A 14,417-nucleotide genomic window follows, 5' to 3' on the forward strand; every position below is an offset into this window, starting at 1 on the left:
TTGGAATTTTTGCCATTTGTTTTTAGATTAATATGAAGCAGTTGGCCAAATGTAGCATTTTTATACCCTACATTAAGCCCATGAGTCCATAATTTCAGTTTTAAATATTACTGAAGAGAAGGGAAATTATTTCAGGTTTTGATTTTATGTTTGGGCCAATTTATGACATTTCCTCCCAATTCTTTTGCTGCACACAAAATATGTTGCAAAACTTAGCCTTGATTTTAGCCACTTTCATCATACAGTAGAGCTATGTGGAAAGGTTGCACATTGTCCTAAAGGAGAGGAAAAAAATAAGTAATGAATCCTTAACTGAATTACCGTTGCAGACTTAGCTGTGTGAGAGATGTTGAGTACCTACTTGTCCTAATAGACCTCAATTCCTGCAAGGATTTGGCTGTGCACATTCACTTGTCTCAAAGCGGTGTACTGAAAATCCCTAGCTGAACTTTTGTCGTTTTTGTTATTTTGCATAATATGATGCCATATTTAATCTAAAGGCTGCACATTCCATTTTTTTTTCCCAGGATTTGCGAGCAGATATTGAGTCCCGTGCTTCAGTCTATGCAAGCCTATTACAGTTAAATGAGTCACTATTCCCAACAGCTTCCAAACAGTGCGTGAAAACAATGAAGGAAAAATGTGAAGAGCTGGATGAGAGGTGGAAAGCTTTACCACAAACTGTTGACAAAAGGTTTGTGCTTCAGAATGTTATTTTCATGTTAAATGAGAGTAACCAATATCCAGATGAGGAATTCCAATCCTGAAACATAGTTTTTTACAGTATTACCATTAGGAAAACAAAGGTTTAAGATTCATATTGAGCCCTGAACTGCCAGGAATGGGGTGTGGGAATTCCCACAGTTTTATCATACTGTGTTTTTGGCATAATCTTTCCATATTTTTTTGATAGAAGAGTTCTGTTTGAAGGAGTGTGGGGCAAGAAATGAAGGTAATACTATGTTTCCTCAGTTACAATTTCCCAAGTAACTTACTAAGTTACTTCCAAATTCCATAATATCAGCTCTTAATTTTTTCAGTTATATGGTTTATCTTGTGCAAAGCCGCACTATTAAATTTTTTAGCCCACTTTGAAGTTTTCATTTGCCATCAATACTATAAATGCTCAATTGTTAGGCTGCTGGCTTATGTGAGGCTCAGAAACACTGAATCCTTTTTTTAAACTGTATGTTATCATGTATTTAGATTTCAATTGTTTTGGTGATGAGCATATGTATTTTACTATTCGTAAAGAGGCTTAAATAATTGACCCTGGTCAATGACATCATCTTCTAGGTGCTTTATCAATATGATTGTTTTACAAGGATCTTCTACACTGCATTTCATGTTGAAAATTATGTGGAGAAATTTCTAAGGAAGGTAAATGACAAGGCCCTTTTGAAGATCAAGGTTTAGAAGCTTAGTTCTGCTAGGTGCTGATTACTCCTCTAGACACATTACTCCTTTGAATTTTGTTCCTCTGAGCAGATATGAGCCTAAATTCAGTGGAAGTTGAGCATGCAGTTACTCATCCCCTGCCTAAAGTCATGAGACTCTCACCATACATGCAGTGTTGCAGATGATAGGGCAAACAGGATTGTTATGTCTGAAAATTGAAATTTCAATATCATTCTCTTTGTGGGGACTGCCCAAATGAAGAAAAGTTGAAGAACATAACTTGATTGTTTGGGACACTTTTAACAGCTGATATGAATAAACCAGTGGGAACAGGAAAGAGCCAAACGTGCTTTCAAGTGTTATGTTATTCCTCAGTTAAGAAATCAACACAGCAGTCATCACATTTGTAACATAAATTAATGTTTCCTTCTTTCCTTCCACCTGGCATTGATTTTAATGCTGTCCAGTCAGCTGTGGCTTTCATTATGGTAAGTGATTAATCTACATCAAGAGCTTTCATGCTTATGTCTGGTATCCTACAGAATCAACTTCCTTCAGTCTCTTGTTGCTGAACATGGGCAATTTGATGAGCTCCTGCTCAGGTTTTCAGACTGGATTAAGCAGTTTCTTGCTGAACTACAAGCCACTTCAGAGATAAACACAGCTGATCAACAGCTAGCTGCATCTCACAATAAGGTAAACTTTTCAAAGTAAATATTAAAGACAGAGAAATTGTACAGCACGTACAGCTAAATATTTATCTAAAACTAATGTAATCATTTATTTGTTTGAAAACAAATACGCTGTTGCAGATGCATACAAACTTCTGTTATTTGACCAGTTTAAAGCAAAATTGTAACACTGAATTGTTCTTACTGTAAACTCCTCAGTTGTACTTGTTTTGCTCGTAAGTTTAGTACTAAAACATTTTCTGAGCTTTTGACTTTAAGAAGAAACCCAGTCCTATTTTCTTTCTTTCCCATAGAATCACTCAGTGGAAGTCGAAAGTAAGAAACAGGGGTTACAAAGTCTGAAGGAACATGTAGATAAATTGTGTTCTTTCAGCTGCCCAGAGGACCAGGAGACATTGCAGGGAAAGACTGAAGATTGCTTTCAGATCTTCCAGGAGGCAAGTCAAATAACTTGCCAAAGACAAGAGGCTCTGGATCAGCTGCGGGTATTCCTGGAGCTCTATAATGCTGCATCAGGAGCGCTTCACCAGCTGAGGCAGACAGTGGAGAAAATGGGAAATATGGATAAAGCCAAATCTAAATTACTGGAGAAGGAACTCAATGATGTTATTCAAGATCTTAACAAGCTGGAATCTGTTGCCGTCAGTTTGGATGGTTCCCTTACTAAGGCCCAGTATCATCTAAAACACAGCATTTCTGAGCAGAGGACCTCCTGCAGGGCTATGGTGGATAACCTGTGTTTGGAATTGGAGGCAGTTCAAAACCTGCTGGGAACCAAACAGAGTGAGGCAGAAGCTCTTGGAGCCTTGCAAAGATCTTTTGTGGAACGTAAAGAACAGCTACTGAAGAGTATTGAAGATACTGAGGAAAAGGCTGACAAGGAGGGCCTGAAAGAGGCAACACTACAAGCCCTCCAGCAAAGGTAAAAACAATATTAACGCTTGAAACTGACACTTCATCGTTTGCTAGCAATCTCTACACTTTTTATGATGCAATGGAGGCATGTGTGAGTTTTCTGCTTTGGTACCTTATTTCTTGCCAGTCATATATGAGTCCATATATCTACTTAATACATTGTTTTTAAAAGTGAGCTCTTTGAATGGTGGGAGAACATGAGCAGTACACTTAGCAAGTCTTACTAATCTTTTATATTGAAAGAATAGTCAAGAAAATCTTTCTCAGAAATTTATTTTGTCCGAATGAATCCAAGCTCCAAACAGCTGTTAGAAATCCCATATAACATAACTATCTCTACTATAGATTTGAACACTGTGTATGTGCTGAAAGAATTGAAAATGCTATAATGTGTTTCCTAGTCACTGTGGTAAGGAAAGGTATATGTGTATCTATGTAACTGCATAGCTGCATATGTATCAGAAAATTCACAGTCTGAGCCCAGTTGTAGCATAAAAAAATCCAGATTACACTTTGTTTTCTGAAGGTATTGTAGGAAATGTTAGAAAAAGGGAAGTTTATGCACAGTAACTCTAATAGCAATTGTTTCATTATTCCTTTTTCCTCTTTTCTATAAAAGTGAAGATAAGTAAATTTGAAACATGCCTCTTAACTTGCAGATTGAGGATCTTTAACCAGTTAGATGAAGAATTGAATTCTCACCAGCATGAACTCCAGTGGCTCATGGACAAAGCAAAACAAATAGCCCAAAAAGATATTACACTCGCTCCTGAGATTGACAAAGAGATAAATCGCTTAGAATCTCTGTGGGAGGATACCAAGAAAGTTATACATGAAAAGTAAGTAGATATTAGACTTAAAGTGAGAAAGGACAGTGCTCTTTTAGTGGGAGAAAGAGACCCTGTTGTTTACATTTAATATCTTCTTGCCATATAAATCCCAATAAAAAACAGGGCTTGAGTTAAATACTGAGTAGAAGATAAAATACAGTATAAACCAGGATATTTGTACCAGTTGTAATTATACTATTAATAAAGCCACAGATAGGTCCTTTAGGACAGTAGTTACAGATATACTGGGCTTTTAGTTGCATGTTATTGTTTACTCTTCTGAAAGATAAGAAATCTCTATTGGGGTTTCACTAACGCTCCAACTACCACATCCTTTATTTCTAGAATGTATTTTCCTCCTCTATTCATGTCTGTTTCAGACAACCCTATGTTCAGAGGTCCTCAATCATTCTTAGATCTAAGCCTTTCTGTTTGACCAAGGGACTATAATATATCGTTACAATCATTAGTGTATAATCAGTGATATAAGACGGTTTTGTGTATCAATGAAAGTTGATAAAGAAAGGAACTAAAGAAACTAAAGAAAGTTTCATCTTACTCTTTTCTTTGTCTTAGCTGCCTCTTCATCATCTTTAAAGAAAACTTCTTCAAATGTTCTTTTTTAAATTTACACGGTAAAATGAAGTGGTAGATTCACTCAGTAGTGCATCATCCTCAATGTACTTAAATTTTGTCTAAGTGCAGAAGCAAAACAGTCCTAAGCCTGTTCAATAGGCATAGGCAATTTGGTCATCCCCATGTAACTGGTGGGTTGGTGTACGGGAACGATGATTAAAAAAAAATTTATTTGTGCTGAATTTTATTTTTTTAATTTGGTTTATATACTGTACTGTGATTCTATTTTCTTGATTGACGCCATACAGATATTTGTAAACATGCTGCCCTTAAGAAGATCTGTGCATTATTTCCTTCTTGAAGATATGCACAGCTACATGAATTGCATTTCTGGTGTTTTTTTCTAGCTGGATTCAGTCTGGTTTTCTAGCACATTTTCAAGAGATGTATAAATCTGAACTAAGCGGGAGGAATGGGTAGCTTTGTTTAAAAATGTCCATCACTCCTTTTTCTTCAGCTGCTAATTTGTATTTCATGTTGCATGTTGCTGCAACTCATTTTTCTTACCTCTAGAAATCTTTAATAATAAACAAAGTAATTTCACATACATGTGTCAGAAGCTAGACAGCACTAGCCTGGTAGTGAAGAAAATGTAAAATAAATGTCCCTGCTTTGCAGGTGCATTATTGAGGGTAAAAAAGTTGTCCAGTGTTCAAATACTGGGGTAGCTGTTGCTATCTTATACCTAAACCTGAAAGATACTCAGGTACGTTGTGATTCCTTCCTAACATAAAATAATGTTATTTTTTGTTTAAATTATTAATTTAATTTTAATTTCTTTGAACTGATTTCTCCCTCGTATAGATGTAATTTTAGACCCTCCTGAACCTAATTATTCTGGAGAGCTCTTTGGAGCATTCAGAGAAGAGCCAGCTCCTAAAGCGATTGCCTCTCTTTCTTGGCAATGTCAAGCTTCCCAAATTCCTTTAATTGACAAACACTGTTCTACAACTCAGGATACCCAAAATGTTAATCTTCTTTCTCTCTCTTCTGTATAAACACCAGGAATTGATTGAATAGGTTTTTTTCTTCTGTCCATTGCCTGAGCAGAAATAGGCTTTTCTGGAGAAGGAGGTGGAAAGAAATATTAGGCATTTCTTAGCAGCAGGTTATTCTGTTCTCAGTAGAATGACAGGTAAGTTGAATGTAATGTTTTAGACCCAAAACTGTGCAGCTGACAATTGGAGGACAAAATATTCAGACTTATCTTCCCTTGCTTTAGTCTCCTTCTGCTTCTTTTTACCCCCAAAAATACTCCATGTTAAAAAAAAAAAAACAAAACAAACCAACAAAACGAGCTGTGAGTGCCGGCATCATTATCATGTGGTTTCCAGTCTGTAAGATGTTAAACTTAGAAAGTGAGAAGCTTCAATTCAAGTTTCAGTCTTTCTTTTGCTCAAGTCAGTTTCTTTGATACCTGATATATATGAAATGGTGATTCATGTACTGTCACTTCAGTGAGATGTTTTGTGATGTATGGACCCATAGCAATTTGTAAAATCTAAATGTTAATATTTCCTTAGCAGCCCAAAACACGTTTAGCACTGCATCCTGATTTTCCCATGGTGAATTGCTACATCATGTTCTCTTTCCTTCAGAAACACAGCAGCAAATGTGATAACACAGCCTTTTCACATTACAGAAAGGAGCAGTCATGCATTCTTATTGATCTAATGAAGGAATATCAGAGATTGAAGGCAACAGTAATGAAAGCCATAGACAGTGCTGACAGTGCTTCTGTGATCAAATCGATTTGGAAGGATCATGAAGATGTCAGGCGAACTTTATCAAAGGTAATTACATATATTTTCATTTGAGGGATTTAAATGATCTTGGATTTAGATGGATTTTTTCTGTTTGAAAGGTGCCCTTGAACTGTGTTTAAAGTTCCTTGAGCTTACTGTCAAATTTTGTCACACTGACATTCATGGTTTAAATTGTACTGATTCTGATGAGGAAAGAACATAGTCCTTTCAGTATTTTGGTGAGATCCATTAATGTGTGTTTGATTGCTACTATTTATAATTTTAACACCTAGAAATGCAAAACGTTCATTTATACGGAAAGCATAACTTATCTGCTCTTTATATAAAATACCTTGAGAACATATTCCTATTGTAATATGAGAGGATATTCCAGTCAACATACTTTTTCCATATTGGATGTTTTTTGAATGGATAAAAGTCAACAAAGAAATGAATTGCACACATTTCTGGTGTGTGCAATTCTTATGTCTGTCTCTTTCTCTAAGATGACTTATTCCATAGGGTACAATGTTGACACTGGCTGTTGAGCAGAGATAAGGAATATGGATCCCTGCATTCCATTCATTTCACTGGATCATATTTCTAAAATTCTAAATTCTGCTATCCATCAGCCTGTCAGGAAGAACAGTTCTGAGTTAAATTATTTCCTTTCATTCAGAGGGTAATTTCATTTGAATCCTATTGAGGTCTCCTTTAAAAAATCTTCAGTCAGACCTGCATAAACCTCTTTCTAAACTGTGCATATTTATGGCCTTTTTTTAATCGACATTTCAACTACAACTGAAAGCTGGAGCAGAGCTCACCAGTTTAACAAAGAAATGCATGTAACTTGCATATGATTCCTCTCCTTAATGTGAGCCACAGGCTGTGGAGAAATCCCTGCTACAACAGTTGTCACATCTAGACCTGAAGGACTTAGAGTGCAATAACTGTTTTTCATATCTCCTACCATAATAAAGTAGGCATGGCCACATGGCCATACTGCATCCAGATTAGTAGCTTATGTCTAATAATGATCTGTAGTACTCGTTAAAAAGAAAAAAAAAAAAGTATGAGGTGCTTACTGTGATCCTTTCTCAGTATTTTGTCATCTCTTCAGCGACAGTGTTTTAAAGATTTCACTATGCCTCGAATTGCAAACATTGTAACTTGAAGATTTTGTCTAACTCCTTTCTGAGCACATTTGTACTTTTATTTTCCAGAGTATCTGGGAGTGAAGGGTTTTACAATTCTAAATTTTGTTTGCAACACCCTCTATTTACCTTGCTGTAATTCCAGAGTTGATTTTAGATACTAGTTAGTCAATGATATCTTCTTATTACTCAATTTAGACAGGTAGAGTCTGAAAAATTAAAAGAATAATTAAAAAAAAGATTTGTCTTGAGTCCCAAATATAACTGGTTACCAAGTGGGGAACTTTCAGAATTTATTATTCCCACTTGTGTGCTTTATTTATAAGAATAATCGTACTATTTGATTATGCTCATGAGAAAACCATGTCAGTTGCTCTTTTTTTTGTGGCATAGTTAAATATGAGATGGTATTTTGAATGAGAGTTATCAAATGCTTAACATATACCACAGGGCTGGGGTTGGATGCCTGGAGAATTTTTCTTTCTTTCTTCAAGGCTTCATTAAACAAGCAAATATTTTTGTCCACAGCATGAAGCTGCCAAGAATGATCTGAGTGATAAACAAAAAGACCTGGATACTTTCACCAATAAAGGAAAACATTTGTTAGCAGAACTGAAAAGAGTGCATAACTGCGACTCCACTGCGGTAAAAACAGATATGAACTGTACGGTGGACAAATGGCTAGATGTAAGAGTCTGATGTTTATGTGCCAGATACAGTTTTTTGGTTGGGCTAAGGTTACAGTATTAGTATTTTCTTAGGATTTTAGAGTGCAATTGTTAGTAAGTTTGAAGTATATCTCAAAGAGTAAGTCTTAGGGATTTGGCATCCACTGTACGCACAAAGTTGTGACACCCATTTGATAGATTTAAAATGATGTCATAACAATGTTTGAATGTTACTAGTACAAATTTGCTCAGTGCACACTTTTGAGTATAAATTTGGATTGGATTCTCACTTAATGTATGCCAGTATTACTTTTTTAAGTAAATTGGACTTAATAAATTAGGCAGTAAATTGTATTACGCTACACCATAAAAGATATGAATATATTGAGAAAGACAACATTATAGCAAAGAAATGTAATATGAAAGCTAATATTTTACAATTTTCATATTTATACCCATTTATTAGCAAATTCCTACATTACATAAGAAGGATAAATGTAGCTGTTTTTAAAGATACAGTTTATTTGAACATAAAACTCTTTCCCAGTAAAATATGTACAAATTTTTATAAACAGTTACATACAATTTTTATTCATTTTATGATCTGGGTAGCTAAATTGAAAATAGAATTCAGAATTTAGACCTAAATTATTTCACCTAGGCCTACTGATGTTTTCTGATGCACTTGTCTTACAAATGGCTGCAAAATAAAAAAATCTAAAATTGATTTGTGAATGGTATTGATACATTCTCCTCCTCTAAAAGGTGTCTGAAAGAATTGAAGACAACATCAACTGGCTGAGTGTAAGCGTATCTCTATGGGATGACATCCTGAAAACTGGAGATGAAATGGATGGATGGTGCAATAAGTGCATTTCTCAACTGAATGAAGGTCTTAGCAACTTGAGTAACAGTAAGAGAATGGAGGTCCTCCTGAAAGACTTCCAGGTGCTTACTCATAAATCAGTGATAAAAATGTTCTAGACCAAAATCTCAGGTGATACCAGGCACACAGATAAGGCTATGCTGTTGTAGACCATCATGTCTCCTGTTCAAGCACTCCACTAACCCAATGGCTAACTGATAGCATTCCAGTCCTTTTTTAAACCTGTTTGTTTCTGACAGAAACAAGAATGGCACATCTTTACTAAATCTAAGCTCCGTGGTTATTTTGGCTCCAGTGGTACATGACAATGTGTTCTTACAAGCACAAAAAATTTCAAAAAATGTGGTATTGGACTGAACTCTGTTCCAGTTGAAACTGATGGAAATTTTAGACAACTTCAGCTGAAGTTAAGCAAAAAATGAGTAGTTTCTAAAATCTTATCTAAGAAGGTAGATTCTTCAGACACTAAAAAAGATATGCTAGACTGGAGAGAAAATTTTCCTGTCAGGTTCTAACAATTTCAGTAAGATGATGCATTTCTTTTCCAGATAGTGTTAAACTGTTTTAGAAATCTAGCCAGTATTCAGGATGAATTCTGCTTCTATTGTCTTAAAATGTGCAGCAGATAAACTGTAAATTGAACTATATTCTACTTCATTTGAAATAAATTATATCCTTAAGAAGATGGCACAATGAAGAAATGCAAGTAGTACACTAGAGTATGAAATGGTGCTAAATCAGTATTCTGCTCAGGACAAGCTTTATCTAATATCTTTCTGATTAGTATAGCAATGAGACTACCTAAATTCATCCCTGTTGAAACTGATTTGGAGTAGGAGCAGCCAGTACGCAAACTACAGGTACTACCTGATTCACAGGAGGGCTAGAGTAGCAGAAGACATGAACACTGTGCATACATTTGCAGTCACAAAATGCATAGTCCATAATACTGTTTTTTGCACTTTCTTTTGCAAACGCAAGAGGAAAGACGGTTCACTGACAAAGGGTCCTGCCATTTCAGCAATCAGAAATAGATAAGCATGGACAGAAATAATCAGTGTACCTTTTCTATGCTCCATAGCAATGGTTCCTTTCTTGATCAATCACCTATTATTATATCCTTCCTAGCACAAAATACCCCCTGAGGATTCTTCTGGGGCCATCTGAACTTCTACCGTTAAGAGCAGATGTTAAGTGCAGTGCAGCAATTTAATGCTGAAATCCACTGTCCACTCTTCTAGTTAGAATGATCTGTTTAAATTGCTTAGAAAAGAAGGTTTGGGTTATAGGATACACACGTGAATTACTGACCTAATACTTCAGGAAGTACAATTATACAAATTACAATTTTGTCTTTCACTTTTCTATTATTTTTTAATAAGTAGAGTATTTATTTATAACTTGGATCTATATGACTACAATAAATATAAGGTCCAGATATGTCAGTGCATATATAGCAGGATTTTTTAATTCCCTTTTGAGGTTAAAATTTATTTCTGTGTCTAATTTTTTTCTGAGAGCTCACTTCCCTGTAATAAAAACCAGAAAGCACATGTATTATACTCTGCATGCCATTAAGTGGAACCTAACAACCACAGTAGATTTTTCCAGTCGAATAAACAATGACATTCCCATCTTTATTCAGCCAGTTTTAAGAAACTAAAGCTGTTAGTGCATTTTAAATGCTAAAATGTGTGTGGTTATTTTAATGGAGGGGAAAAAAATCTCTGAACTGCGTATAATAAAGGAAAAGAGATGGGAGATTTTCAGAGAATAAAACTAATAGAACAACAGTGTTTTCCCTCTGGTTGTTAAGCTCTATTTGCATTTTCTTTCATTTTTGCAATTGATGGAGTATCTTTCTGAAAGCGTAAAATCTTGTAGTTTGGTAAGAAACTTTGACCACATCTCTTTTGCAGTCTGAAGTCAAGGATAAAGAATTGAAGTTGGAGCAGCTGAGTTCCAAGCTTTCAGAACTCAAAGAACTGACCCATAGTCAAGAGCCTCCTGCAGATCTCCAGGTAAAATAAAGATATTGGTAATCATAGACTGTGCTCAAATGACTAAGAAGAAACTCGTGAGATTTCTGTCTCTCTTATACTGCCTTTTTCTTTCAAGGTGACAGATTCAGCATTATTTATATGTATCATAACTATTCTTTGTTCATATTTCTTTAGTTAACTTCAATTATTTTTTCTGAAAAAAATGCCATAAAGTAATTGAACATTAGAGCTGCAAAAGTATTTTTTACTAAATGGAAATAGAGTAAATAGTTTGTAAGTAGCTGATCAGATATGAGACATGATACTCTCTACATTGCACAACATTAAGCCCCATCATGTGTGATCATACACAGCTTGTCTCTTGGAAAGAATTGTAATGCAGTAAAATATGTTCATTTGCTTTATCAAACCAAAAATATTCTTTAGTGGACTGGAATTAGTGCCTTGAACTAGTTTTTACAATTGAGAGGTAAAATATGAGCACTGAAGGTGAGCTGTTGAACTTTTATTGTCCATAGAATCATAGAATGGTTTGGGTTGGAGAAACCTTAAAGATCATCTGGTTCCAACCCCTCTGCCACGGGCAGGGGCACTTTCCACTAGATCCGGTTGCTTAAAGCCTCATCCAACCTGGCCTTGAACACTTCCAGGCATGGGGCATCCACAAGTTCTCTGGGCACCCTGTTCCAGTGCTTCACCACCCTCAGAGTGAAGAATTTCTTCCTTAGATCTAATCTAAATCCTGCCTCTTTCTGTTTAAATCCATTGCCCCTTGTCCTATCTACATGCCATTGCAAAACATTTTGGCTAGATCCTTACTTTTTATGTTCTAGGGCAGATGCAAAACCAATTATGACTATTTTAGATGTTTGATTTCAAATCAAAATTGGTATGTGAGATTATTCACTTCCAATGTCAGTAGTTTTAAAAGAGAATCTGATTTCTGTGATTTCCACAGGCAGGGCAGTATTTCAATATATATTTGTTTCAAAACCATTTATCATATTTTAACAGAACTTAATATAACACTCAAGCCTTGTCTACATTTTGCTATGACCACACACATAAGGCTAAATTACTATTCAGATATGGGCCAAGAACCCTATAGTATAAAGATGTGCAAATTATATGGAAGTACTTGTGTTCCCCCAAATTGTTTTCTTTACGTGAGATCTTCAGAAAATTCAGGTTTAATCATATGTTTCATAATAAATACCTGTTCACTTATAGAGCGAAACTCAGAGCAATTTTTTTTTTTCAGAATATCACTGCTAACCAACACACACCTATTTCCAACTACTAAATATGATAAATATGATAAAAAAATTTAAATCATATCTACAATAAAATAATTGTAGTTGATATATAAATACAAATTTGACAATAAAACCTCACAAACTAAACATAAATCCCAACATGATTTGCCAACATTCATATGATAAATAAGTAAACTAAAGTATGAGCAGCTCATATCCTAAGAATATAAACAATTCCTTAATAGAATTTTCAGTAATTGCTCATTTATAAAAATTACTCTATAATGACTGATTTGATTCACTTTTTATTAGTAATATGTGCACAGCTAACATCTACTATAATTTCACATATTGCTGTCTTTGACCAGATTAATGGGTAATATTCTAATTTATTCTTGTACTGTCTTCAATTTTAATCTGCTTTACACTGGGATACTTTAAGCCTCAGTGCTCTTAAGTTTCACGAATTGATATTTTTTATGAAGCTAGTTGTGTTTAGATCATGTTCCGTATACATGGCGAATTAGTAAAGGAAAAAGATTAACTGTTTAATTTTTCATAAGTTTATAGTAACTTCCAACAGTTTGCAGTCTGACTTTTTATAAATTAATATCCCTTCTTTGGATTACTGTATATCTAAGATTTAATCTTGAATGGCTGACATTTTATTTATGTAAGTATCTTTAGTTACAGATGTAAAGAGAGCAAAATGATAATTGTGTGTCACTTTCCTACCTTGCATTTTTTCAATGAACATTCACCATAACAAATGTTTTATTTAAAAGCTTTAATTCATAACATTTTGCTTTTAGTTTATAGAATCAGATTTGAGGCAGAAGTTGGAACATGCCAAAGAAATGTCAGAGACAGCAAAAGAGACACTGAAAGATTTCAGTACTCAGAAAATGCAGTTACAGAAGTTTATTGATCAGATGACAGACTGGTTAATGAAAGTGGAAGAGACACTGTTAAACTGTGCACATAACCTGGATCCTGAAGCTCTAAATAAAGTGAAGGTCGGTGCTGAAGAAAATGAATATGTCTTTTCTCATGTGGTGATCTTAGGTATTTTATCAGAGTTTTTGCTAAGCATTTTACTTAATTTTCATTTGATAAAAAATATATCTCCTGCACAGCTGCTAGAATATTAGCAAGTAATATAAGGATATTCTTTAAGAACTTCCTCAAATGAACAAAATTTCTGATCTATTACCCTTTTAGAAAATTATAATAAATAATACAGTCTTGTGACAAGAACTGGTTTTGTTACATTGAACTCTTCAGTCATTACTCCAGCATGTTTACAAGTCCATTGACTCCCTTGCAATGTAAGTTATGAATATATAATTCATCACAGTAAAAGACCCTGGACTGAACTCAATTTTAACATGAACTTCTACCTCATAAGTCCTCCTTAGTCCTCAATTATAGCAATTATTTTGTGTCTGTCTTTTGCTCTCTTGATTGCATACAATTATGCACATCATAACATGAGAAACCATATGGAGATTTTTTCATTGTGAGCACATGTTAATGTTGATATACTAGCCAATTCAAATTTAATTTTCAAACAAATGTTCCTCTCTAGTCAGATGAAGACTCCTTTTCATTCAGAAATCCCACCAAATACCAGTGTCATATTTCATGTCACGTGTACCTTCAGACTTTATTGAAAATAACTATTGCTATTCAATATGCCTTGAAATCTGTGTATTTTTTAATAGAGTAGTAAATAATGAGAAACAGCATTTTTCACATTTCTGTGGTGACTCTTTAGTTTCAAGGATTCATCTCACTAGGAAAATTCAGGAAACATGATCCAGTACTTCCTCCCTTCATTGCGTCTAGGACTTGCAATAGGAGGAAGGAGCATATGGGAGGAGCAGGAATGCTTGAGAAAAAGAGAGGGCTCTTTTGTTTCTTTACAAATGTTATATTTGTGTTGTAACTTCATTTTCAGGAGACACAAAAAGACCTTCAGCTTCAGCAGAGCAGCATTGACTCGACCCGTGAGAACCTCAACAGCCTGTGTCGCAAATACCATTCTGCAGAGCTGGAAACTCTTGGTGGCACTGTCACTTCATTAATAAAGAAGTATGAGGCTGTGAATCAGCTCTGTTCCAGAACACAGGCCAGCATGCAAGAGTCCTTGGAAAAACACTTCCTCTGTGAGTCTTCAGGCTTGTTTATATGAACCGTTAGCCCACAACCATGAATCATTCTGGAGCCTGCCA

At 35.0% G+C, this 14,417-nt stretch overlaps 1 protein-coding gene across 1 annotated transcript in view; it reads left to right on the top strand.

The window, feature by feature from the left end:
• The window catches only part of SYNE1 (spectrin repeat containing nuclear envelope protein 1), a 199,047-nt gene that overhangs the window by 67,992 nt on the left and 116,638 nt on the right, over positions 1-14,417 (top strand). The window contains exons 32-42 of the mRNA XM_086625933.1: positions 528-694; positions 1,941-2,094; positions 2,384-3,012; positions 3,665-3,844; positions 5,090-5,177; positions 6,070-6,264; positions 7,899-8,057; positions 8,804-8,986; positions 10,844-10,945; positions 12,996-13,199; positions 14,144-14,351. Coding sequence (XP_086482059.1) covers positions 528-694; positions 1,941-2,094; positions 2,384-3,012; positions 3,665-3,844; positions 5,090-5,177; positions 6,070-6,264; positions 7,899-8,057; positions 8,804-8,986; positions 10,844-10,945; positions 12,996-13,199; positions 14,144-14,351 — 2,269 coding nt within the window. The remainder of the gene's footprint in view (positions 1-527; positions 695-1,940; positions 2,095-2,383; positions 3,013-3,664; positions 3,845-5,089; positions 5,178-6,069; positions 6,265-7,898; positions 8,058-8,803; positions 8,987-10,843; positions 10,946-12,995; positions 13,200-14,143; positions 14,352-14,417) is intronic.

Source organism: Tauraco erythrolophus, chromosome 2 (genome assembly GCF_009769465.1).
Source record: "Tauraco erythrolophus isolate bTauEry1 chromosome 2, bTauEry1.pri, whole genome shotgun sequence".
Taxonomy (NCBI): domain Eukaryota; kingdom Metazoa; phylum Chordata; class Aves; order Musophagiformes; family Musophagidae; genus Tauraco; species Tauraco erythrolophus.